The sequence below is a fragment of the Peromyscus leucopus genome, chromosome 20 (genome assembly GCF_004664715.2).
Source record: "Peromyscus leucopus breed LL Stock chromosome 20, UCI_PerLeu_2.1, whole genome shotgun sequence".
Lineage (NCBI taxonomy): Eukaryota > Metazoa > Chordata > Mammalia > Rodentia > Cricetidae > Peromyscus > Peromyscus leucopus.
This window is the reverse complement of record NC_051080.1, coordinates 50545859-50569881: the sequence shown is the minus strand read 5'-3', so window position 1 is coordinate 50569881 and position 24023 is coordinate 50545859. Positions and strand designations below refer to the sequence as shown.

The 24023-nt window shown below is 36.8% G+C and overlaps 1 protein-coding gene across 2 annotated transcripts in view; it reads left to right on the top strand.

Annotated features, from left to right (window-relative positions):
• Positions 1-16578, top strand: part of Eif3e (eukaryotic translation initiation factor 3 subunit E) — a 35286-nt gene extending 18708 nt beyond the window's left edge. For both annotated transcript variants that reach the window (XM_028867956.2, XM_037197784.1), the window contains 6 exons: positions 3205-3331; positions 4064-4165; positions 5611-5720; positions 14013-14115; positions 14731-14865; positions 16384-16578. In XM_028867956.2, coding sequence (XP_028723789.1) covers positions 3205-3331; positions 4064-4165; positions 5611-5720; positions 14013-14115; positions 14731-14865; positions 16384-16422 — 616 coding nt within the window. In that variant the 3' untranslated portion in view covers positions 16423-16578. The remainder of the gene's footprint in view (positions 1-3204; positions 3332-4063; positions 4166-5610; positions 5721-14012; positions 14116-14730; positions 14866-16383) is intronic.
• The last annotated feature ends 7445 nt before the right edge of the window (positions 16579-24023 follow it).

Sequence of the window (24023 nt, the reverse complement as noted above, 5' to 3'; positions counted from 1 at the left end):
TGGAGAAATTATTTTGGCCACTCCACGTAGTTAAAAGGATATTTATTTAATGGCGTAACTCACAAATTAAGTAATGGGTAGGTCGCAGGGTCTGGGGAAGGTGTAACACAATCCAGCGGTGTTCTCCGGAGCTCTGCACAGTCCACCTTCACTGTTCAGCGTCCCGGCACCAAGAGAGTGCACAGAGAGAGCGCTGGCCCATCCAGCTCTCTGGGCCAGCTCTCGGGTCCCCAGGCGCCTCCCCTCGCCCCGCCTCGTAGGCGTGACAGTTGCCAGAGTCTCAATGGGGGTTGGAACTTCCAGATCCAAGCTGGAATGTCTACCCACTACGGGGGGTGGGGGGTGGGGTGGGGGTCAGGGAGCTTATGCTAAATTATTGAAGGGGAAGAAGGAGGGTGGAGGTTCTATCATGGAAGAGTCCTTTTTGTATCAACTTGGCCTGTCCAGCTTTTGGCTTATCTTGAGTCAATAAGAAATGCACACATTGCTTTGTGAATTTGTGAACTACATCGTTCTGTTGTTGACCAGAAGTTTTGTTTTATTTTTTTATTTACCTTTTTAAAGTTCTCACTATGTTACTGACGGTTCTTTATGTACCTCAGTCTTGCCTAAAGCTTGATCATCCTTCTTCGACTCACAGGTATATCCCACAAACTTGACTCTTCCAGATATAAGGATGTGTATATGAATATAAGTATATGTATAAAGTTTCTGATTGGTTAGTTGTTTTGTTAGCCAAGTAAGAACAGTCATTTACCAGCAGGGATTCAGTTGTTTTTCATTTCAGCAGCCAAAGACACACAACCAGAACAAATTAACTTACTTGAAACTAGAATGGTTGCTGAGGAGAGGGCCCCCAGGGACTTGCTCTGGGCATGGGAGACGTTTTCTGAGTTAGAGCTGCCCCTGGGCTCCTGTTGTCACGCACCGCATGACATGGAAATTCACTTCTGCAGTCTAACATTCAGTCTGAAATTTCAAAGTAAAACAGTGCTTTCATGTAAAATTTATGCTTCAGTACAGTCATTTAAGTGACAGCATGGGATGAATCACAAGTTCCGCCTTGCAGCCTTGTGCGTTTCCCATTCTGTCCAAAGCTAAAACCAGAAGCAGACCTTCCTTGCTGCAGATTGGTGACAGATCCTTTCAAACTCACTTTGCAGGTCTAGAATGTCATAGACCTCATTGCAAGTACAAAGGAAAGTCCGTATTTCTAAATTCATTCAACTAGGTTGAATTGGAAGTGATGAATCTGTAATGTAGTCACATGCAAAGAAGCAGTATCAACACAATTTAATTAAATTATGTAAGCAATAAAGTACTCCCATATGCTTGTCAATTGATAACAGTAGTTATCTTTGCAGAGCTTTTATGAGGCCATGGGTTTGAGCCCTTACATTGCAGGCCCCCCAAAAGGACTAAATATTAAATATTTGAAAATCTTATTATAGGTCAGCATTAACCAATAAACATTGTAAAATTTGTGATAAATTTTTAAAATTTTTATTACTTTTCATTTCTCAAGATGGTCTCATTGAGGCTACCCTGTCCTTGAACTTGTTTAGTGTCTAAGGGTAACTTGAGCACCTGATTTTCTGCATCCCACTCCCAAGTGTGGACATTACAGGTGTGCACTGTCATGCCCAGCTCATTTGCAGTCACTTTTTATAAGCACTTCTAAATTTGAACCCAGTAAGTTATCCCCAGTGAAGGAATTCCATTTGTCTTATTACTTAGCTTGTATTTTTAAAACATAAACTCAAATACTATATTTTGAATTTTGTCAGTAAAATATTTTAGAAATTTGACTTCTCTTTCTGTAAGTACCTCTATAATCCTAGTTCTTCACAAAATGTTTGTCAGCTTCTGGCATGTATTCACTGAAACGTTATCCAAGGATGTGGCTCACTAGGAATACGAAAACATTTTACAGTGATACAAATTTTAGAATAAGTAAAAGGAATACAAGTTTAGCACCATATGATAAATTTGTAGATTTTAGGTAGATTTTTGACAAGTTCCCCAAATGTTTACTAAAATGGTCCACTTCAAAACTGTTAAGAAAACAGAGTATCAAGTAAACTTCTTTCACATGAATATTACAATTTGCTTCTTGAATCAAGGCTCAATTTGTGAGCAGATACAGTTGTTAGCTGGTCCATGTTAGTTCTCTACCTAGAAGTTTTGTTCTTGAGGATATTGTTTCCTATACCTTATCTTAGGAACATTTGAGAGAGGACAGGCGATCCTCAGTAGTATAAGGTATTAAATTCTAAAGGCATCTTAAGAATTCAGTAGGAATTTGTAATACAGGGATGTGTGTGTTCTTGTTTGTGTGGATACATATACACATGCTATAGTCTAGGAGAGCATGGAAGTTAAAATCTTAAAAGCTGCCTGGGATTTCATCTTGTGAGAAGTATATATTTGGAAGAACAATTTCTATGGCATCAGCTTTATTGGTGGGAGCCAGATTGATACTTTAGAACTTGAATATATATATATATATGAATCTTTGAGAAATGATCTTTACAGACAGATAATTCTGAACTCAGCATCATACCTGAGGAAGGCACTCAGCTAGTATATATTGGTTCTATATAAGGAAATTGTCCAGAAGTGCAGTGAGTTAGAGGGTTATCCACAGTGAATAGTAGCATGATTTGGCAAATAACACCTAAGAGCCCATTGACATTTATCTCACATTTATTCCTGGTTTTCATGATTGCCACTGCTACAGATTAATCCAGGCCATGTAATACTGTAATAATGTCCTCATTGTTTCTACTTTTATATCAGCAAATTATTTAATTTGTATAAGTATCCAGGTTTCTAACTATGAAATTACTTGCACAAAGTTTCACTCCTTTGTTCTAATGAGAGCGTGACAGTCACAGCTGTTTCCAAATTTTTGCAATAAACTAATAGTACATCCAAAGACCTTCCACCATTATTTAGCAGTAGTAGGGACTTACTACATTCTTGAATGAGTCTTCCAACTCGCTCTTAATTGACAATAGTGGTGAGATTGCCCTCCTGTTATTGGAATCTGCTGATTATTCCATTGCAGTAGTTATTGGTAAGTGTTTGCAGTCTTAGGCTAAACAATGTAGTCAGATGTTTCCTGTGTTTCACACTGAATTATATACACTGAAAATTGTGGGAGTTTAATGACTATTAAGTAATTGTTGCATTTTGCCGTAGGTACCTTAATGCCATCCAGACAATGTGTCCACATATTCTCCGCTATTTGACCACTGCCGTCATAACAAACAAAGATGTGCGGAAACGCCGGCAGGTGCTGAAAGATCTAGTGAAAGTTATTCAACAGGTAAAAGTAAACACCTTAAGTACTACTGCAGCCTTAGTTGTAAGCTCTTCTGAAGTAAGATTCTGGGGTATTAGGTGAAAATATGAAAAGTGGAAGGGAAGTGTACATGAAGTTAGAAGAGAGACAAGCCCTGAGCGTTTACTTTTGGAGATTCCCAGTATCTTTACGACAGATCTGGCATAAGTGATTGGTGCTGTCTTCTAAAGACTCCAGCTTGCTGGAGCTGCTTGGTGGGGTTTGCGGGAGTAGTTACCTGCACAATTAGATGGTGACCTTCTAAATAGAATATATAGTAACAGTCCTTAAGGCGAACAGAAGCCATTGCTGCTTGATTTATATTGAGCTTCCCAGAAAAACAAAAACCAGCCCAAGAAATCTTTATTTAACCTAAGACTACATTAATACTAAGAAGTGATTGTTACAACAGGGTTATATCTTCATAGCTGGAAAAGTTCTTCATTGTTCATTGACTAGAGGAGGCTAGGTATTAGAATTGAAAATTTCTGATTTCTGAATAATTCTAAGATGAGTGCCAGAGACTTTGATTTGGACATTATTACAAGTTTACCATGTTACCTGGGGTAAGGCTTAGAATAGGTGCACTGAGAAGATGACATTGGATTATTTGCTGTGAATTAATGATAAGAAAACTAGAAAATGGAGATATTTTATAGACAGTGTGCTAAACAGTGCTCAGCAAGATCTAACTGAACATTTGACTTGATTTTACAGGAGTCTTACACATACAAAGACCCAATTACAGAATTTGTTGAATGCTTATATGTTAACTTTGATTTTGATGGGGCTCAGAAAAAGCTGAGGGAATGTGAATCAGTAAGTATGAATTTTTACTACGCAGTTTACATTCTTAAATTTCTAGATGTGGTATTGAAGAAACTGAAGTAAGAAAGAAGCTAAATGGCAGGTTATTGGTAGAATGAAGTCATTTAATTAGCACTTGTTCCCTTTGGTTACAGAAGTTAAAGCATCAACTGTTTTTGAATGCATCTGGGTCTCCTTAATTCTGTGTTTTTCTGATCTGGTTCATATGTACATACATATCACAACTTTGACTTTTATATTTGGAGCTACTTTTAGAATTTTTCAAATGATCATATTTAACATTTCCTATAAACTAGGCAGTTATTATAGTTATGAGTTTTATACCTAATCTTTCCTGTTGTTCATTTGATAATAAAATTCTTTGAGAGAAAATCTGGAACTTGATATATAGACCAAACTGTCAATGGAGTCACAGAGATCCATCCACCTGCCTCTTCCTCTCAAGTGCAGGTATTAAAGGCCTGCACCATCACGCTCTGCTGCTGCTTTCTTGTGTTTGTTTTTTGTTTGATTTCTAAAGAACTGCCCTTTTTTAGTGTTGGGCACACATGTGGAAGCCAGAGGAGAACTTGGTGGATTCTGTTTGTTGGTTCACCGTTGCATGGCTTCCAGGGTTCTGACTTGGCCGTTAAGCTTGCATGCTGTGCTCTACCCACTGAGACATCTCCAGGGCTTTGCCACATCTAATTAATTAATTAACTAACTCATATTCGCACCATATTTTGGGGTTTGGTGAGGCTTGAGAGTGCACAGTTTGCTGTCTATCTTAAGCTGACCTTGAGTCTGTGATCTTTGTACCTTAGTTTCTTGAGTGTTGCAGTTGTAGGTGTGCAGCACCATGCTTACCTAGTTTCATCCAATAAAATCAAATTTTGGGGAAAAGTGTTTAACTAGGATCTTGTTTCTCTAAGGAAAAAATGCAAGTATACATTGTGATAGTTTATATTAGTCAACATAGAAAACTAAAATCTAGATTGATAGTTTGTGTCCTTATAGCCATGTGAACATTACACACTGCTGTAGAAATAATCTCTTTTACTTCTTTCTGTCTTTGAAACAGGAGCCATTACTTGCACTGTTTTCTAAGTCTGTTTGTCTTGGGTTGCAGAAAGTTCATATCCTTAGTCCATTCCTTCATTTTAGTAGCTAGAGTATGTTGGACAAAACAAAGCACCTCAGGAAGTTGCTGTGTTATTTCAATCATCAATGAAACAAGGAGCCACTGAGGCTTTTCGGAGGTTTTCTTCCATCCTTTAACTACTTAAATTATTAAGGATTTGAACATGAGCAATATTCTAGAAAGTGCTATGCTCTGGGTTTTTTTTTTTTTTTCAGATAGATTATAGTAAATAGAGCAATAAAGTAGACAAAGTGAGTCAAGTTTTTAAACACAGTTGTCAGCATCATTAATTTTTAAATATATTTTATACATATAGGTGCTTGTGAATGACTTCTTCTTGGTGGCTTGTCTTGAGGACTTCATTGAAAATGCCCGTCTCTTCATATTTGAAACTTTCTGTCGTATCCACCAGTGTATCAGCATTAAGTAAGAACACTCAGATTGAATATATATTTTCTACTTTAGTCTCTGGAAATTGACATTTATTATAATGTTACATGTAATGAGATTTCATTCATTTAATTCCATTTTTGTTTCTCTTTGCTTTTAGAAGAAAAAGAAACTAATTTGCTAGTAATTTGTGAAGATTTTAATCTGTTTGAATCTAAGAAATCTTTAGGCTTTGTTTGTGTGGTAGAATATAATTTCTGTAAGTGACAAGTTGAAAACTGAAACTCCCTTGTAGTTACCTTCTTAGAGAGTAAACGGTGTTGTGCTGTTATGAAGGGATATTCAAGATGGTTTTCAGCGTAGGTCAGATGAGTTAGCCCTTAGCAAATGGGAAATTTTGTTGTAAGACCACTACATTTGGTAATAATTTCAGTTAATTAAGTTTGTTTATTTAATTACATATTTGAATTCTTGTATAGTAAGTTCCTATGACATTCTAAAATGTTGAAACATGGAAAGCTTGTGGTGAATTTAAGTTGAAAGTTTCTCTGTTGTGTGAGAAAATAATTGGGAAAATTGTGAAATGTACATGACCTGTTAGAAACTAATTTCATGTATTAGGCTTTCAGAAATTATTAGTGCCCTTTGGCCACAAATGAAGTCAAATATAAAACATAAAAACTTAGTACTTTTAATGTTTGCCTCTGAGGAATTTTGTGTAAACCAAATTCTGTTTCTTAATGCCATTTGTTTTTGATAGGAGAGCTATCCGTACTTTTCTAATTTTAGTGGGTTGTCCAGAGTTAGAAGTGTAGTGTGAACACTGGGCCTTCCTTACGGGGACTAGGACTTTGATGTAGTTTGCAGGCTTGCTTTTTAAAATGGGTTTTCTTCCTAGTCTTAATGGACAATTGAGGTGTGATTTCAAAGGCAGGCACATCACATACGGACTGATAGACACGAGATACCTGGACTAGATCGTTCTTTGTTTTGAGATTTGTAATTGGGGCTTCTTAGTGAGAGAGGAATGCTTAGTATTTTGGTTTCCTTTTGTAATTTTCTCTATTCCCTCGTAGGCTGTGTTCTCTTGTCTTTGGGATTGATTTGTTTTGTTTGCATGTGTGTTTAGCCAGAACTTCTTGAACTGCTCCTGTGTTTTATAGCAAATTTTGTACAAATCTTTATTAAGTGAATAAATGTATTCTGAACATTTTATAGCTTAAGGCTTCTTTACATTTTGCTTCTGAGATACCATGGATAAGACATTTGTGATAATTCTAGCTCTTTACATTTATAAATTGGCATTTGTGTTTATTACTTTGTTTCTTAAAATTGAGTTAACTGTGTTTGTCAGTAGAATAGACTAAGTATTTATACTCTGGTAAAATGTGTAGCCTGGTGACAGTAGTAGACTTGGACTATCTCTTAATGTTTATGGTTTTGTCTGTGTTGGTTGCTTGGCTTGCTTTTTTGTACTGCCAGGACCCAGCCAGGACCTTGTAATTGTTAGGCAAGGCCCTGATTACTGACCTATACCCAAAGTTTTCCCATTTATCTTATGGACATTTTACTTTTTCTTGGATCTCTTTTCTTTTCTGCTAGACTATCTCTAAAGCATCTTAAACTAAATTTCTAGAGATGTTCCAAAGCCCTAGCTAGGGTCTTCTAGTCCTCATATTGTATTTACTTGAGATTGTTCTACTTTTTTTTTTTTTTTTTTTTTGCCTGCCTTAGAAGATTAATTTAAGGAATATGTAGATGTGGATTATTTTTCTTCAAAACAGTAGATGAGATCAGGCATATTCAGGTTAGTATGGCTGTAAATGGTTTTAAATATTAGAAGTTTTGAGGTGCAAGAACTCAGAAAAATCTACTAATCCAATACTGCACAGCTGTAGAACAACTTACTTTAAGTCTTTTCAGTAGAACGAGGGTAGAAAAACATAGAACTTTCTGTGGTGGTGGGAGAAGTGTTTTATATATCTTCATTGGTTAGCCTGGGGCACTGGAAACATGACATACCTGGGCTTTCAAATTTTGAGTATGCATGTGAGCAATATGGCCTGTTGCCACATGCAGTCTTACTTGTATGTGTAGCTGGGTGCATGCAGGTATAGTAAATCAGGATTTTTCCATGCTGCTTTAGCATACGTTTATCCTGACATTTCTTTGGAACTCTAAGACTTCAAGAAATACTGGCTCTGTGCACTCCTTATATTTAGCTGGAAACCTTAAGGTTTGGTGTAATCCAGCTGCTGTCCAGGTCATCCTGGATTACCAAGCTTATGCTGGTAAGCCTATATTGTACTGTTCCTCACTATTAATTGTTTTGTTGTGAATAGTTCATATTTTTAGAAATAATCTTTATATAAATTGATTGTTTAGAATACCAGTTGAACTGAAGAGTGAACATGAAATCCATGACAGCTTTTAATTCTGTATCACAAAATTCCTAGTTTTGTTTGACACATGCAGCTGTGCTGTAGGCAGGGCTGCTATGCTATACCTTGAGGGTTGGTTATCTCAATTCATATCTGGAACTTAAGAATCACATCGCATCACTTAATTTTTTATCCATGTAAATTACATCTTTTTAGAGTAAGTGATAGATCAGTATCATACTATCTTTAGTATATTGAATTTAGTAACCTTTTTCATGTTTTTAAAGCTGTTTTACTGGATTAGAATAACAGCAGCTGAAAGTAATATAAAGTATTTAAATTAGGATCTTACAAATGCAGTGGATCACTTAATTCAGACTCCACAATGACAATCCATGAAAATGATCAACAGAACTAACCTTTGTATTTAAACAATACACAGGGAGAAAAGCAATTGTTCTCTGATCTAGATGTTTTTAAACCCTGCCACATACTGAAGTCATCTCAAGAAGTTATATAGCAACTTAAATTGAATTGCTTTTTCTGGATTCTTCCAAATCTTCTGAATCAAAGCATAACTAACACCTTCTGAGTCAAAACCTAACTAAGCATGTATCTTTTCAAAGAAGGAAGCATTGCGAGTGTTAGCTAGACACTGACGAACAAGCTTTGAACAAATAAGTTCAAAATTAAAGATTTTAATAGGTATGCAGAAACATCATGACCAAAACAATTTATAAAAGAAAGCATTTAATTGGAGGCTTGCTTACATACAGTTTCAGAGGGTAAGTATATGACCATCATGGTCAGGAGTATGGCGACAAGCAGGCAGGCATAATGCTTGAGTAGCAGCTGATAACTTCCATCTTATCTACAGGCACGAGGCAGAGAGGACTAGACTGGGCCTGGGGTGGTGCTTTTGAAACATCAAAGCCCACCCCTATGACACACCTTCTCCTACAAGGCCACACCTCCTACCTAATCTTTGCTAAAGAGTCTAAGGAATAGGAACCAAACATTGAAGTATGTGAGCCTGTAGAGTCATTCTCATTTAAACTACCACTGTAGGTATTTGAAAAACAACATAGAGTGATTGGGAAGAATCGAATGAATATATATATATATATATAGTTGAAAAGTCTAGAGAAGTAATTCAGATGGAAGTTTCAGTCAGTCCTAAACTCTTTGTGCCTGAAACTAGACTTTCTACTGAATGCTTATCATGCCACAGTATCTCATTCTCTGGTTCATGCTGGCCTGTGTCTGCCTCTAATTTGTGTATGTTTTCTCTCTTGTGGGTGGGAGAAAGTATGTATCTCTGGCTTCTTGCCTTCCAAAGGACATATTGCAGTTTTGGAATATAATAGATTTATACGGTTCATTGTTTATTGAATAACTTTATACTTGTGATTCAAAACATTATTAATATACTCTTTGATTAAATGTATCTAAGCACGTATAAAAGTCATATCTTTATAAATGCATATTAAGATTGTATGTATATATATTCCTGTAGATTTGTAGGATGTTACAAATCAGTATAACAAATTAATGCAACATCCGTCAGGAAAGACGGTATGGTGGAATTTAATTTAGTATAGCTTACTAGTTTATTAGATATATGTGTCTGAAATTTAAAAGCTATTATGAAATAGTTCTTGGACTAGTTTTCAACAAGAGATAAAAACAAAGAATGGAAGTAATATTTTGAAAACATACAATAAAACGTTGGATCATACACTAATATGATTTCCTTAAGGGATTGCTTTGGGTATTTTCAGCTATTACTTTCTTGTATTTTAACATTGTGAAGTCAGTCTACTTCATTTATTAAGTAAAATTAGATCTTAACCTTTCCTTCATATTACCACATAAGAATTTATATTTAAAATCACATGGATAGTAGAGAGAAATAGTTGTTACCAGGTAGTAGTTTCAAAGGCCATTATCTCATTTCAGTGTTAGCTTTACATTCAGCATTTAATGTTTCTGGGCTATCTGTCTTCCCACTCTCATAGTTCACTGTAGTTTCTTAGCAGATTTCTTTAGTTACTTCTCACAGCATACTCTTACAGATATACAAGTCTTTTCTTTGGATGTATTGGTTGCAGTCTTCAGTGAAAACCAAACTAGAGGTTCCCATATCTTAATCCTTTAATCAACAATATTTGAAATAAAACGAACTTGTCAACTAAAATTTGGAAAAACAAGTTGTATGAAATAGTTATTAATATCGCATGTGAAATGCTGGACTCCAAATTTGTGCTAAGATGGGCAGAATGACCACTGATGGGGTTCAGAGGAGAGAAAGAGACATCCTCAAGACCCAGTATTGACGACTTGATAGATAATCAATGTGGAATCAGTAAAAACCCAGTAAGTCCCTAGATGAAGATAGATATGTAATGCTTGTAAGTGGGCCCCCTGGTAGTGATTACTTCACAGAAACAGAGAAATATCTAGTTTGTGCTAGAAGAATGAACAAACTAAATTAAAGCAACTGGACTGAGGATGGATATTTGTTTTTGCTTGGTGTTCAGGAGTGTTATTTTTTTGTATCTATAGAACTGGCAAACTAGTCAACATAAAGATGTATGTGGCAATTTTTAGAGAAAATATTTAGGTCTACTTTGAAATGCTTCTAGACACAGTTAAGATTTTTAGTATTGCCTGCATCCAGAATTGGTTTCTGTTTAGATCGGGACCAACTTGGATTTTGTTTTTCTCAGCAATTTTACACTTTGATTTATTTTAGAGCATCTTGTAGGGTTATCTAAGCTGTCTTTATCTTTCAAGCTTGGATTAAGCAGTACTTTTTTTTTAACCCTTAGTATTTTGCATGAAATAGAGGAGGGGGGAGAAGACACCAGGTCAAAGGGCAGCTTACTGAATCAGGTTTTTCTTCCTTTCCATACTGATCTATTTTGCCAGCTCAGTTTTACATTCTTTAATTTGTTCTTGAAGTGATTGGTAGCTTAGATAACCCGAGGTGCCATCAAAATAATGTACTAATGCTCTTAGAATTTAGTAAGTAAAGGATCAAGAAACACAGTTGGGTCAGTGAATCACATAGCTGCCCTACAGTGGGATTATAGCTCAGCCTGCAGTATTTAAACAGATCTGCTAGGCATGGTGCCAAGTCACTGCAGACATGTTAGAATGTAAATTTAAAGAAAGGGGGTATTGATTCTAGTTAAGAGTTACTGTGTAGAGTGTAGTTTTCTTTCTTCTAAAATCTAAATCAGATATTTCCTTAGGTCAACTCTTCAGGCTAGTATTGGTTTAGCATTGGCAAATCCTGTGTGATCTCTGTCTCATAGATCTTCTAGGTTTGGGCTTTTGTTGTTGTTATTGTAGTGATCTATTTAGGGATTAGGTAATTAGTTACTCCCTAACTCCTCAGCTTTAAATACTTAGAGTTGATCATTGTCACAAGCATCAAAGCCAGTTCATATTTCATTGAATGGGTGATAGAGAAGGAAGAGAGTTGATTTGCTAATTAGCATATGGTATTCATGAGGGAGAATAATGGGAAACTGAAAACTTAGATTGTAGCTAAATTGGAGGAAGCCATGACTTGACTTGGTAATTAAATTTGAATGTTTATGCTTTTTGTATTGAGAGGTTTTTGTTTTGTTTTGTTTTTTAAGATTTGAAAAGAGCTGGGAAATAAACTGATTGTTGGGTTTTAGGGCTAAACTATGTAAAATAGATTTAAGGGCTCAAGATACAGATTATTTGGGTAATAACGAGAAAATAGTAATGGAACCTGAATCATATTTATGGCTAGACTGGGAATCATACAGTTGGGTATTGTTGGCTCCTTTGTGAGCTGCATGGCACTCTTTTCTGGGTGCATAGTAAACAAGGCATCTTACAAATTTGTGTATTCTTTGGAAAATTTTCCTATTTGAGAACCATATAAGAGACACAACTCAAGTGAGGGAAGGGATGGATAGAGGCATGGCCTGTGCAGAGCCTAAAGTAGAGTTGGGAGTGTCTGAAAAACTTGTAGCATGTCTGCTAGAGAATAGTGCTTTCCATGGTGAGAGTAGATAAGGAACTTTTAATGAGAAGCCATAATTAACAAAGCAATTGAGGGACTTCTATTTAGATAGAGATGACACAGAGGAGTCCAGTAACCCTTGGCTGTAAGCTGTTTTATTTAATTCTACTTCATAGCTTATAAACAGAGTTTGTATTATGATTTAAATCTTTAATGATGCCAACAACATAATTATCGTCAGAAAACCAGGTTCTCTGCTTTTAAACTGCAGAATATAGCCACATCTGCTGACACATACCTCTAATCTCAGCAGTTGGGTGGGATGGGCAGAGGCAGGAGGCTTACTGCAAGTTTGAGATCAGCTAGAGCTAAACAGCAAAATTCTGCTTCCAAAAATAAATAAGTAGAAGGCTATAGAGAAGATTGTCAGCCATTCCAGTTTTAAACAAATTGACTCAGTTATGCTGAGTGAAATAGTATGTTTTTAAAATCTGCTCTTTAACAGCTTCAGATACTTGCTTACTCATTACAGAGGGGGTGAAATTGACATTTCTCGAGAAAGTTCTAGTGAAAACAGAAGGGATGTTAACTGTGGGGACACAGGAAAGACAAGTTGCTGGGATTTTCCCCTTTTTGAAAACAATACTTTTAACTGGTGGGTCTCTGGCATAGGCCTGTAATCCCAAGGTGCCAAGAAGCTAAGGCTGGAAGATTACAAGTTCAAGCCCTCGCTGAACTGAAGACCCACCTCAAGCTCAGCTTTGGCAATTTAATCAGGCCTGGCTCAAAAAGTAAAAAACAGGTTAGGAATATAGCTCAGGTATATTCCTATCAAATATGCGGAAGGCCCTTTTCTGGTCTTGTTTTAGACTATTTTATTGATAAACTAACTTAATTTTTCCATTTTGAACAAAATTTTGTTAAATTTCTTGTGTTTAAACATGTTAAATAGGGGTGTGATAGAGAGCATATACTTTCCGAAAAGGTAATTTTGATGAATTAAATTGATTACATTTGGGTGGAAGCCTTATCTTGACATAATTGCATGTACAGCTGCTAATGGCTTAAATACTTTTAAAGATGAGTATATTGTTAGATCTGAATTTCTGTCTGTAATATTCCCAGAACCAATTTTGTGGGGGAGTGGTATGTTGGTGGTGTAGTGGTGAACATAGCTGCCTTCTAGTCTGATTGAAAACATCTAGTTCTCGAAAGCAAATCAGTGATTCTGTTAAAGACTGAACAGTATAATAGCTTCAGGTGAAGACAAAGGGCAGTTAATAAGAAGTGTGCACATGCTCATGAATGCAAGCACAGTATGTATGTTCCTGTTACCATAAGTGCCTGTGTACTTTTTGTCAGCTGACTGATAGACAAGTAGCTGGAGCTTACTTTAGTCTCTAGCTATCTCAAGCATAGGCCTTCTGCAAACTGACTGTAAGTTGAAAGAATAAAAGATCAGTTGTGAAAGGTGTTTTATCATATCTCACTGGTGGCAGTTGTATCTGTCTCTCTGTTCCCTTCACTAGCAGAATTGTTGGTGTTATATGTTGTTGGTTATATGCAGAATAACTGCAAGTAATCCCCCAGAGTTTAAGCATTGAAGAGCTTTAAGCATTAGTTCTTTGTAGTAGGTATATTTTATCTCATCATTCAATATTATAAAATTCTTCCTTTGATAGCTACTTTGGAGCATGCAAGTATAAGATTATGTTCTAAAAAACTAGAAGTTTTCTAAATGGAGGATATGGTACATTTTGTTAAGGATATTTACAGTCCAGCTGTTGCTATGAAGGCAATATAAAACAGGCTTATACACAGGGATGGTGTATGTAGTTAGGATCATGTATATAAGAGAACGGGATACAAAAGTATCTGAAGTTTATGCAAAGTATAAGTTAAACACTGTACAAAAAACTAAACTTTTACCTTTCTCATTAGTATGTTAGCAGATAAACTGAATATGACTCCAGAAGAAGCTGAAAGATGGATTGTGAATTTGATTAGAAATGCAAGGTTGGATGCCAAGATTGATTCTAAACTAGTGAGTATTATGTTAGATATGGCACATACCATAAAACAGCGGCAGACTTTTTATAACTCTGGGAATTTTTAATTAGAAATTTTATTCAGTAAACCTTATTTGAGGCAGGGTCTCACTGTGAAGCTATGGCTGCCCCGGAACTCACTGTATGTAGATGAGGCTGGCCAATTGCCTCCTATGCTGGGATTATGGACATGCACAACACACCACCTGTCTAGGAAACTTTGTTAGGCTGAGCCTGGTAATGCAGGCCTGTAATCTCCCCTACTTTGGGCTCTGAGGTAGGAGGATTGCAAGTTCAAGGCCATCCTGGGCAAAATAACAAAATACTTTCTCGAAATGGAGAAGTAAAACCAGGATGGGGGCTCTTACTCTGACAGGGTGCTTGCCTGTTCTATGTCAGCCCGTTTTTGGTACTCTATGACCCACCAAAAAATAGTTGGGTGACATTTGTTTGAAGGCTACAGTACCTCCTGTTTTTCTTGCTGGGTGAATGATACCCGTCTCTGTACAGTGTATAGGTGTACAGAAGGCATGTGACATTGCGTGGTGTCTACAATTTACTGAGACACTTCAATCATTGACTTTACTAGAATAATTTCTGTTTCATTTTAGGGTCACGTGGTAATGGGTAACAATGCAGTCTCACCCTATCAGCAGGTGATTGAAAAGACTAAAAGTCTTTCTTTTAGAAGCCAAATGTTGGCCATGAATATCGAAAAGAAACTTAATCAGAACAGTAGATCAGAGGTAAGAAGCAAACATTTTATATTCTCTTTGGGATTTAATAGTAATGTAACAACTATTACATCAACTTTGAGAACATATCAGTATTGGTTGGCTCTAATTTATATATAGTTCTTTTTAAGCTTATGAACATTTTGTTCAAGAAATTACTAAATTGAAACAAATTTGACTTAGATGTATTAAACTCATTAGTCAAAGAAACAGTAAAAAAAATTATGTTCCTAATTATAACCGGTTTTTTTTTCTTTTACTCCTCTTATGTGACTTAATTAATTTGCTTCCTCGGGGCTCTCAGCACATCATTTTGATGCTGATAGATGATAACTTACATGTGCTTGAAATGTGTGTTCTCTTTCTAACTCTGAAGAAATAGTTCTATAAAAAATACTGCTTCCTATGCTGATCTTACATAAATTTTAATTTTATCTTTTATCTGATGCTCATAATTAACTGTCCAAAAATATCCCTTTTCCCTTTTAGTAGAGAGCCCTCATTTTAGATGTTCAATGAAGTTGAGTGGCCTTAAGGCTTCGAAATTCCACAGCATCTGTAAATCCCTGCACATTGAGTGCATACAGCTAAGGGTAGAAAGAAAGTGTCATTAAGTAACTGAGAGTATTGAAGGACTCCATTGCATTGAGACTGGAGGAATGGGTTAAGTAAGAGTGCATTTACAATTGCATTTGTCAACCAAGTCTAGTGGAACTGAGCCTGAACAGTATGTTCTTGTTTGCTTTTTCCTATATATTCAGAAAAAAAAGTTGATTATTATTTTTTTTTTTTCATTTTTCTTTATCGAGAAATTTTTCTACTCCACATGCTATCCACAGGCCCCCCTCCCTCCTCACACCCTACAGCCCTCTTTCCCAAGCCACCCCACATCCCCCCAAATCAAGGTCTCCCATGGGGAGTCAGCAAAGCCCAGCACACTGAGCCTAGGCAAGTCCAGGCCCCTCCCCACTGCACCAAGGCTGTGCAAAGTGTCATACCACAGGCACTGGATTCCAGAAGCCTGCCCATAGACCAGGGACAGATCCCGATTTCCCTGCCTGGGTGCCCCCCAAACAGTTCGAGCCAGACAACCATCTTCCATATCCAGAGGGCCTAGTCCAGTCCCATGGGGGCTCCACAGCCACCAGTCCATAGATCATGGGCTTCCACTAGTGTGGCTGGTCATCTCTGTATGTCCTCCCATCATGATCTTTTTTTTTCTGGTTTTTCGAGACAGGGTTTCTCTGTGTAGCTTTGTGCCTTTCCTGGAACTCACTTTGGAGACCAGGCTGGCCTGGAACTCGCAGAAATCCACCTGCCTCTGCCTCCCGAGTGCTGGGATTAAAGGTGTGTGCCACCACCACCTGGCAAATTTGTTGATTATTGTTCCCATGTTGATGATTGATTACTATTATGCTTTATCACTGTCCAAAAGCTATACCAATGATAAGATGTTTGTACCACTTCCTTCTCTGTTAGCACTTCAAGATTTCATTTCATCTTGATGATTTCTCTCTGCATGTATTTTAGGCTCCCAACTGGGCAACCCAAGATTCTGGCTTCTATTAAAGAAATATAAAGAAAAGAAGAAAGAAAAAAAAAAAAAGAATCAAGGAAAGACACTGTAACCATTATATATAAAGGGCGACATACATTTTTAGAAACAATTGACATGTTTACTATAAATTTTGGACAATTTGAATAAAATCGGCTATGATTAATTTTTATCTTTCTTGAATTTCCTTGTGTGTGCAGATGTGTTTTATTAACTTTATTTTCAAGCAGTTCTATATTCCCAGGAAGGTGCTAAAAGGAGTGTAGAGAGGTCCATGTATAAACCCAGTTTCCCCGGGTACTGTAGAACAATACAAACCAGGGTATTGACATAAATATACATAAATGGATTTTTTTTTAATATGTGCAGATTTGTGTATCTTGTGGTTGAGGTACAGAACTGTCACTAGGTCATCTCAGTAGTTCTAACACCTGGCAACCACTAATCTGGTTTCTGTCTCTGAGAATTTTACAAAAATGAATTAGAATCAGCTTGCCATTTTGGCAGGTTTTACATCTGCAGTTCTACAGAGCAAAAATACTCAAAGAAAATTCAGCTGCCATGCAGTACAAAAGCATGTGTTTGATTAAGTGAGTGCTTATGGCTATCTTGTAATAAAATTTCATTTCTATAAACAACCAAGTGCCAGAATTGAGGTTTCTGGCTCTTGTCTTGGGATATTGGTATTGCTAAGGAATCCAGAGGTGCTCATATTTGTGAAAATGCTGAATGTTGCTCTAGCAGCTACAGATAAGTATAAAGGATTATTTGTAGTACAAAATTATCAAAGTTCATGTTGAATGCTCCAGAAAGTGATATCAGTAAGAAGATAGAAAGTGATCCTTATGTAATAGCTAATTCCACCATCAAAATTCTGATCAGTAACAAAGCCGTAGTTCATTACAAGGCTAAGTAGAATTGTATCCCCTACTAAGATGACAAGTTTTGATCTATAACTTAATCAAGACACTTTAATAGCAAATATTTCTCTGACTAAAAAGTTTATCAGATATGTCCCTAAGTGGGGTAGCAAAAGTCCAGGAAAGGGATATAGTTAATATTAAACATTTCTCTGCTGGGCTTGAAACAACCTTCGGGAAAAGGAATCTACCATATGGACACCTTAGGCAAGCTAGAAACATGGAAATGTCCATAGTACTCATATATTGGTGGCAAAGCATGTTCAGTCTAGTATATGTTAAGGTGTAGAGCCGAGAACAACTGTGTCAGTTCTGTCAGGTTGCTGAAGGTTAATCCCACAGGGTTATTAGGACCCTGGTCAGGAACAGATGTTTTAAGTGAGCACGAAAAGTATTCCATGTTCAGTTCCACCAGTGTGATCTCTGGCTACTAGTTCATATTTTCCACTTTCCTTGAAACGTCATTATTAGTACCATTTAGAAAAAAATGTATATAATGTCATTTTTGCACATTTATAACTATTCATTATTAAGATATATTCTTGGTGTGCATTTACATAAAAATTACTTAGCTGTGGATATGATCTTCAACCTTAACAACAGATAGTCTTCCAGTAAGGTACCAAGTCAAAATTTTATTTTTCATGTTTATACTTTGCTTTTTATTGTATTCCTCATTCTGTGCATTAGCAGTTTTTTTTTTTTTTTTTAAGACACATCAAGAATCCATGTATCATAAACTCTGGATATTTGCTTGTGTATTTTACATTTGTTTCTACTTGTAAACATGTATTTGCTATTTACAAGTATGAACTATATAAATATATATAGTATATATTCATATGTGTGTATAGACACACACAAACATGCAACCTGCTCAAGAAATCAAGATCTACCTAGTAACTCCTTTCTGCTCTTCTGCTTACATTTTCTTCTTCACTTCTGAAGAGTAAATACTGCAATGACTTTTGTATGAATAATTCATTTGTTTATATAAAAGTTTGGTTTTCAATGTTTCCAGTCAAATTGAAATTATGTTTGGTATTCTATAGCTTGCTTCACTCAGCAGATTGAAATTTATTAAGCTTTAATCCATAGCCTCTCTCTGCCTTTGGTATTAACTGTATGTATCATAGGTTACTCTTGCAAGTATTGTGTAACGGTTCCCTCTGATATTAAAACATTCCATCCTACAGAAAGCTTTTTAAGCAGGGAAGTAAACAACTCAAAACAACTTCAGAAAGTCCCTAAAACTGACCAGATTGATTAGCCCCTTCCCTTTCAGAGTAAACAAAAACTGAAAGTATTCCCCTGATGAGCTATAGAGAAGACATGAGACCAAGCCAGCTGTCTAAAAGGTTTCGACCTGAGATAACCTATTGAGTTACCTGCAGGCTGTGCAGCATGTTTCAGGTTCTGTGAGCTATCACCCACGTGACTTTGTAAGCTGGTGTGGGCATTAGTGTGATGAAGCTGTCTTTGAGTCATTTCTATGCTGTGGAATAATCCTTTTGTATACTGAAGATTTGTCTCTGTGATTGGTTTAATAAAGAAGCTGACTGGCCAATAGCCAAACAGGATAAAGTTAGGCAGGAAAGCCAAGTTGAGAATGCTGGGAAGGGAAAGGGTGGAGTCAGGAGTTGCCAGCCAGCAGGAGATGAATGTGTGATATTAATAATACCATGTAGCAGAATGTAAATAAGGAATATGAGTAATCTTAAAATGTAAGAGCTAGTTAGTAATAAGCCTAAGCTATTGGCCAAGCATTTATAATTAATATAAGCATAAGTGTGTTTATTTGAGAGCAGCTGTGGGATAGGAAAACTCAACCTACATTTCTGTTCCTGTAAGTAACCCCTTACCCATACTCTTGTAAATAGCACCAATAAACCTCATTGTCAGTTCCACTATTTCCCCTGTACTAGATGAGCAGTCCAGTGCTGCATTTCTGTTCTTAGAATGGTTATCCTAGAAAATCTGACAAACATGATTTTACTTGTAACATAAAGTTACTATCTGTACCATCCAGATACATGGAATGTTACACTGAATGAAATTCTCATTTTATATGCATTATGTTCATATTGTAACCTCCAAACAATGTTTTGCCACTGTTTAAGACTTGTTTAAGACTGATGTTGCAAATTTTAGTTATACTAAATGGGATTGTGACTGCTGATTGGAGGATAGGGTTTGTACTGTTCTCTTGATAGAAAGATGGCTCTTTGGATATTTCTTTCCTGAAATTCTGAGGTTTGTTTCCTCAAATTATCTGATGAGGGTAGGGGAATGTCTTTGTGTGATATTTGCCAATTTTTTTTTAAATGTGTCTTCTGGCTCTCTATTGGTCTTTTAACCTAGTTTGCTCATGAATATCTGTTGAATTTCTCACTTTGGTGATTTTTCCCTATTTTTTGTGGTCAGTTTTTAAAATCTTTTTACACCTAGATGAAGGGTGATCAAGCACTCAAGTGCTTGTCAAGTCTCAAACTGCACATCTTAATGAAAATCTACAGTTAGTTAGAATGGCCGTTCTCAAGCTGTGGAGCTTTGCCTGGGGTTTTACACTTTCAATTATATTTTTATACACTTACCCACTATATGCACAGACAAGCATATGTGCAGAAAATAATTAAAACCAGAGAAGAATTAACTTATTTTAAATGTATTCTGTGTTGTTTAAACTTTACATTTTGTGTGCTGAATATACTCTGCTACCTTCCTTGTCCAAGTTGTCACCAGTTACTTCCATGAATATTATAGCTTTGGTTAATTTTCCATTTTGTTTTTCTAGACTAAAGAATGGGTATTCCTAAAACACCATTTTATGCCAACCATAAGCCTTGCTGTTTTCAAACTATTTTGATGGCTGTTGAAAAAAGCATTTTAAACTGTCCTAGACTCGTGTGTGTGTGTGTGTGTGTGTGTGTGTGTGTGTGTGTGTGTGTGTGTGTGTGTGCGCGCGCATCCTATGTACATACTAGTAATTGTGTCCTTAATTGAGAACCTGCTAATTGGTACTAATCTACCTTACAGAAACAAACATTGCTCTGTTGTTCAGGCTCCAGTCCTCTGGGAATGAATTTTGTTCCTCTATAGCCTCACTACTTATGAATATACTTCTAATTTGCATTTTACTTTTTTCTCTGGAACTCAATTCTCAAATCAGGGAAAATTTTCGTTCTCACAAAGCAGTTACAGAATGTCTCGTGTATTATACTTGCAATTATGCTGTTTTTGTTCTTTGTTCCAGAATAACACTGATTTGTTTCAGTGATACCTTTTTTTACTGTGCCTCGCTAATGTCTGGTATATATTAATTAGGCTTCAGTAAATTGTTGAATCAAAGAATAATATTCAGAAGGTTCTGAGAGAAAAAGAAATGTTGATTTGAAGTTCTAAAGCTGAAAACTAAGCCTACTAATCAGAAAACTTACTTGTGTTGTTGTGTAATCTTGTGATATGGCTTTCTTTGTGTGCTTGAAGTAAGCACTCCCGTAAGTAAGTAGTTGAATTTCGTGACAGAGACCTTTAATCTCAGATACTCAGAGTGCTGAAGCAGGAAGATTCAAAGTTTACAACCCACCTGGGCTTTAGAGGAAGCTCAGGGCTGGGCCTGAATTGTGCCAAAGGAGCAATGTGAGAACCTCTAGGTTTTCAAAATGCCTGGGGAGATGCTCTAGCCAGGCCTAGTGTTTTGTCTGCTCCTGCTACCTGCAGATCCAGATGTAGAACTCTCAGCCCCTTCTCCAGTACCATGTCTGCCTGCACGCTGCCATGCTTTCCACCATGACAAAAAATGGACTAAACCTCTGAACTGTAAGCCAGCCCCAATTAAATGTTTTTCTTTATAAGATTTAAAAAAAAAAAAAAGCCTGGGTATATAGACAACCAGTTAGGTGCTTGCTGAGCATATGCAAGGCTCCAAACTCAAACCCCAAGGCTATGTCAAATATGTATCATTGGAGCCCTGATTTAAAGTAAATTGAAAGAATCGTTTAGACTTACAGAGTATTGCTGATGGGTGTTTTTGTTATGTTGGGGCAGAGGGGTTAATTGCATGAAGACTTGTTTCTTGGCATTGTATTTTATGAAAAGATTTAAAACACTTTTTTTTAAAGTCTTTTTCTTGGTAATGGTGAAAATTAGAGTGGAAAGGTCTTTCCTCTTAGCTTTCCAGTGTCCGTGAAATAGCTGGGCAGTATATACAACTACTGAGTGATATTTCTTGGCCTCCTGCTGATCTCCAAGCATGATCCGCTGTAGTGTAGGTATGTGAACAGAAAGGGTGTTGCTACCTTAGAGATCTTCTTCCCTGCTTGCTTTTAAAGAGGCAGGCCACTGGGAAGTAACCCTCATGGTTCCTCTTGGGTGGTTGTTCCAGAATAACACTGATTTGTTTGAGTGATACCTTTTATATGGTGAATCCCTAATGTTTGGCATATTTTAGGCTTCAGTAAATTGTTGAATCAAAGAATAATTTTCAAAAGGATCTGAGAGAAAAAAAGCTCAGAGGAGGAACTAACGCAGGAGCCATTGAAAGCGACAGCAAGTCAGCAGTAAAGGCCACTAGTAAAGCTGAACTATAAAGACCAGCAATAAGAAAAGTAGTCAAGGCCAGGGCCAGACTATCAGTGAAATGTTTGAAGCTTCCAGTGAGACTGGAATTACTCTTAAAAATAGCCCACTGTTAAACTGTTTTTGTGTTTCTCGTATATAATTTACTCTGATGCATCTTAAATTCTGAGATCAAGGATCCTCTGGGAAAAGGCTCTAACTTCCTGGAGAAGGAGCACAAACAATGCTCTGTTCTGCCCATTTTTCATTTGCTGTATTTAATAAACTATTTGGCTGTTAGAATCTACACAAAAGAACATTAATGCATTTCCTATTTTGGTTCTAAAACTGACTTTTGTGCTGCCTTCCATTTAGTCTCATGAGTTTGGAGGGAGATGCCAGGATTGGTTCATTTTGTTTTTAAGTGTTATGAAGACAGTGAAAAGATGAAGGTAATATTATTTGAAGATGACATTTTGAACAGACAACGGCTTGGCCACTTTTAGACATCATTCCAGGTAAATAAGCTGTGTGTGCGTGCGCACATGTGTCTGTGTCTGTTTATCTGTCTAAAGATATACTTCTAAGATGTGGATTAGTGCTAGAAGAGATTGAAGGCCATAGTTGTCGTAAATGGACAAATGACAGTGTAATATGATCACGGAAAACTTTCTTTTTTCATCAGGATTACAAATGAAGTTCTATAGGAATAAAATACCGAGGTGTACTTTTTAGGGACATTTTTAAGTGTTACTTCTACATTGCCCTTTTAGTAAAGGGACTGTCATTTGCTCATAGATACGTGGTAGGTATTTACTTGTTCACCATAAGAAGGTGTTGTTTGTAAACATAAAAGCAGCCGTCTGACAAAAAAAATGGTGTCATTCTCTGGTTTTGTCTTCTGAAACGTTGAGTTCCTCCTTTTTCTTTAATGGCAAGGGATCCACAGAAAAGAAGCAACTGCTTAATTTTGCTTTGTTGCCTAGTCAGGTCAGGGCTGTTGGCCCATCTCTGCATAAGTCATTCAGGGATTTTTTTCCTTTCCCACTGACTCTTTTCCCACTTTGAATCTTTTCCAGCTATTCCTAATTGCTTGTTGTTGGAGACCAACAATAAATAGTCCAAATAGATCATCAGCTTTAAATCACTACTTTTAAAACAAGAAAGCATGAAGCACAAACCATTTAAAGACCAGTCATTTTCTGTGTTTTTAGAGGTCAACACATTGGTATCACTTGTGCTGCTGTCCGGATGGATGGATGGATGGATGGATGGTGGACTGATTGGTGAATGGGTGGGTGGATGGATGGATTGGTTGATGGATGGAATGATAGGAGTGGGGGTGGGGATGGTGCATAAGATGCTCTGGATTGAGCCTAGGGCCTGATGTGTTGCCCAGGTTAGCCATAAACTTGTAATCTGGCCACAGCCACTCTAGTAACTAGGATGGCAAGTGTGTCCATGCCCTTCTAATTAGAGCAACACATCATCAGTTCTGACAGACCTCAATATTGGGACTTTGTTTTGTTTGTTTGTTTGTTTGTTTGTTTGGGGTTTGTTTATTTGTATTTCCAGTAATTCCTTACTGGAAAATCCATGCTGCCCTGCAACTCTTGGTAGTCCTCAGTGCTGGGATCACAGATATGAGTCACCATGCCTGGCAGTATTAGAATTATTTATTTATATTTTCGTGTGTGTGTGTGTGTGTGTGTGTGTGTGTGTGTGTGTGTGAGTGAGTGTACAAGAATTTGGTCATAGGACAACTTGTGGGAGTGGATTTTTCTTAACTATATAGTGTCAGGGTTCAAACTGGTTATAATATTTAGTGGCAAATGCCTTTGACCCATGGACCATCCTACCAGCCCCAGCACTGGAACTTGTTTTCCTTATGTTAAAATGGTAACAAAGTCCCTTTCTGCTAGTGAGTCAGTTAACACACCCTAGAGAGATAAAGGGTAGAATGTGAATAATTTTGTTGAATGAGAAATATCTCTGCGATTCTGTTCAACCATATGCCTCCTGCTTTGGTGGATGACATTATCAGAAAGTGTTAAGTGTTCAACAACACTTTCCTTACACTGGGGTTTGTGCCTGATTTTTTGGTAATTTGTAGGTCTCATGAATTTCACTAATAATCA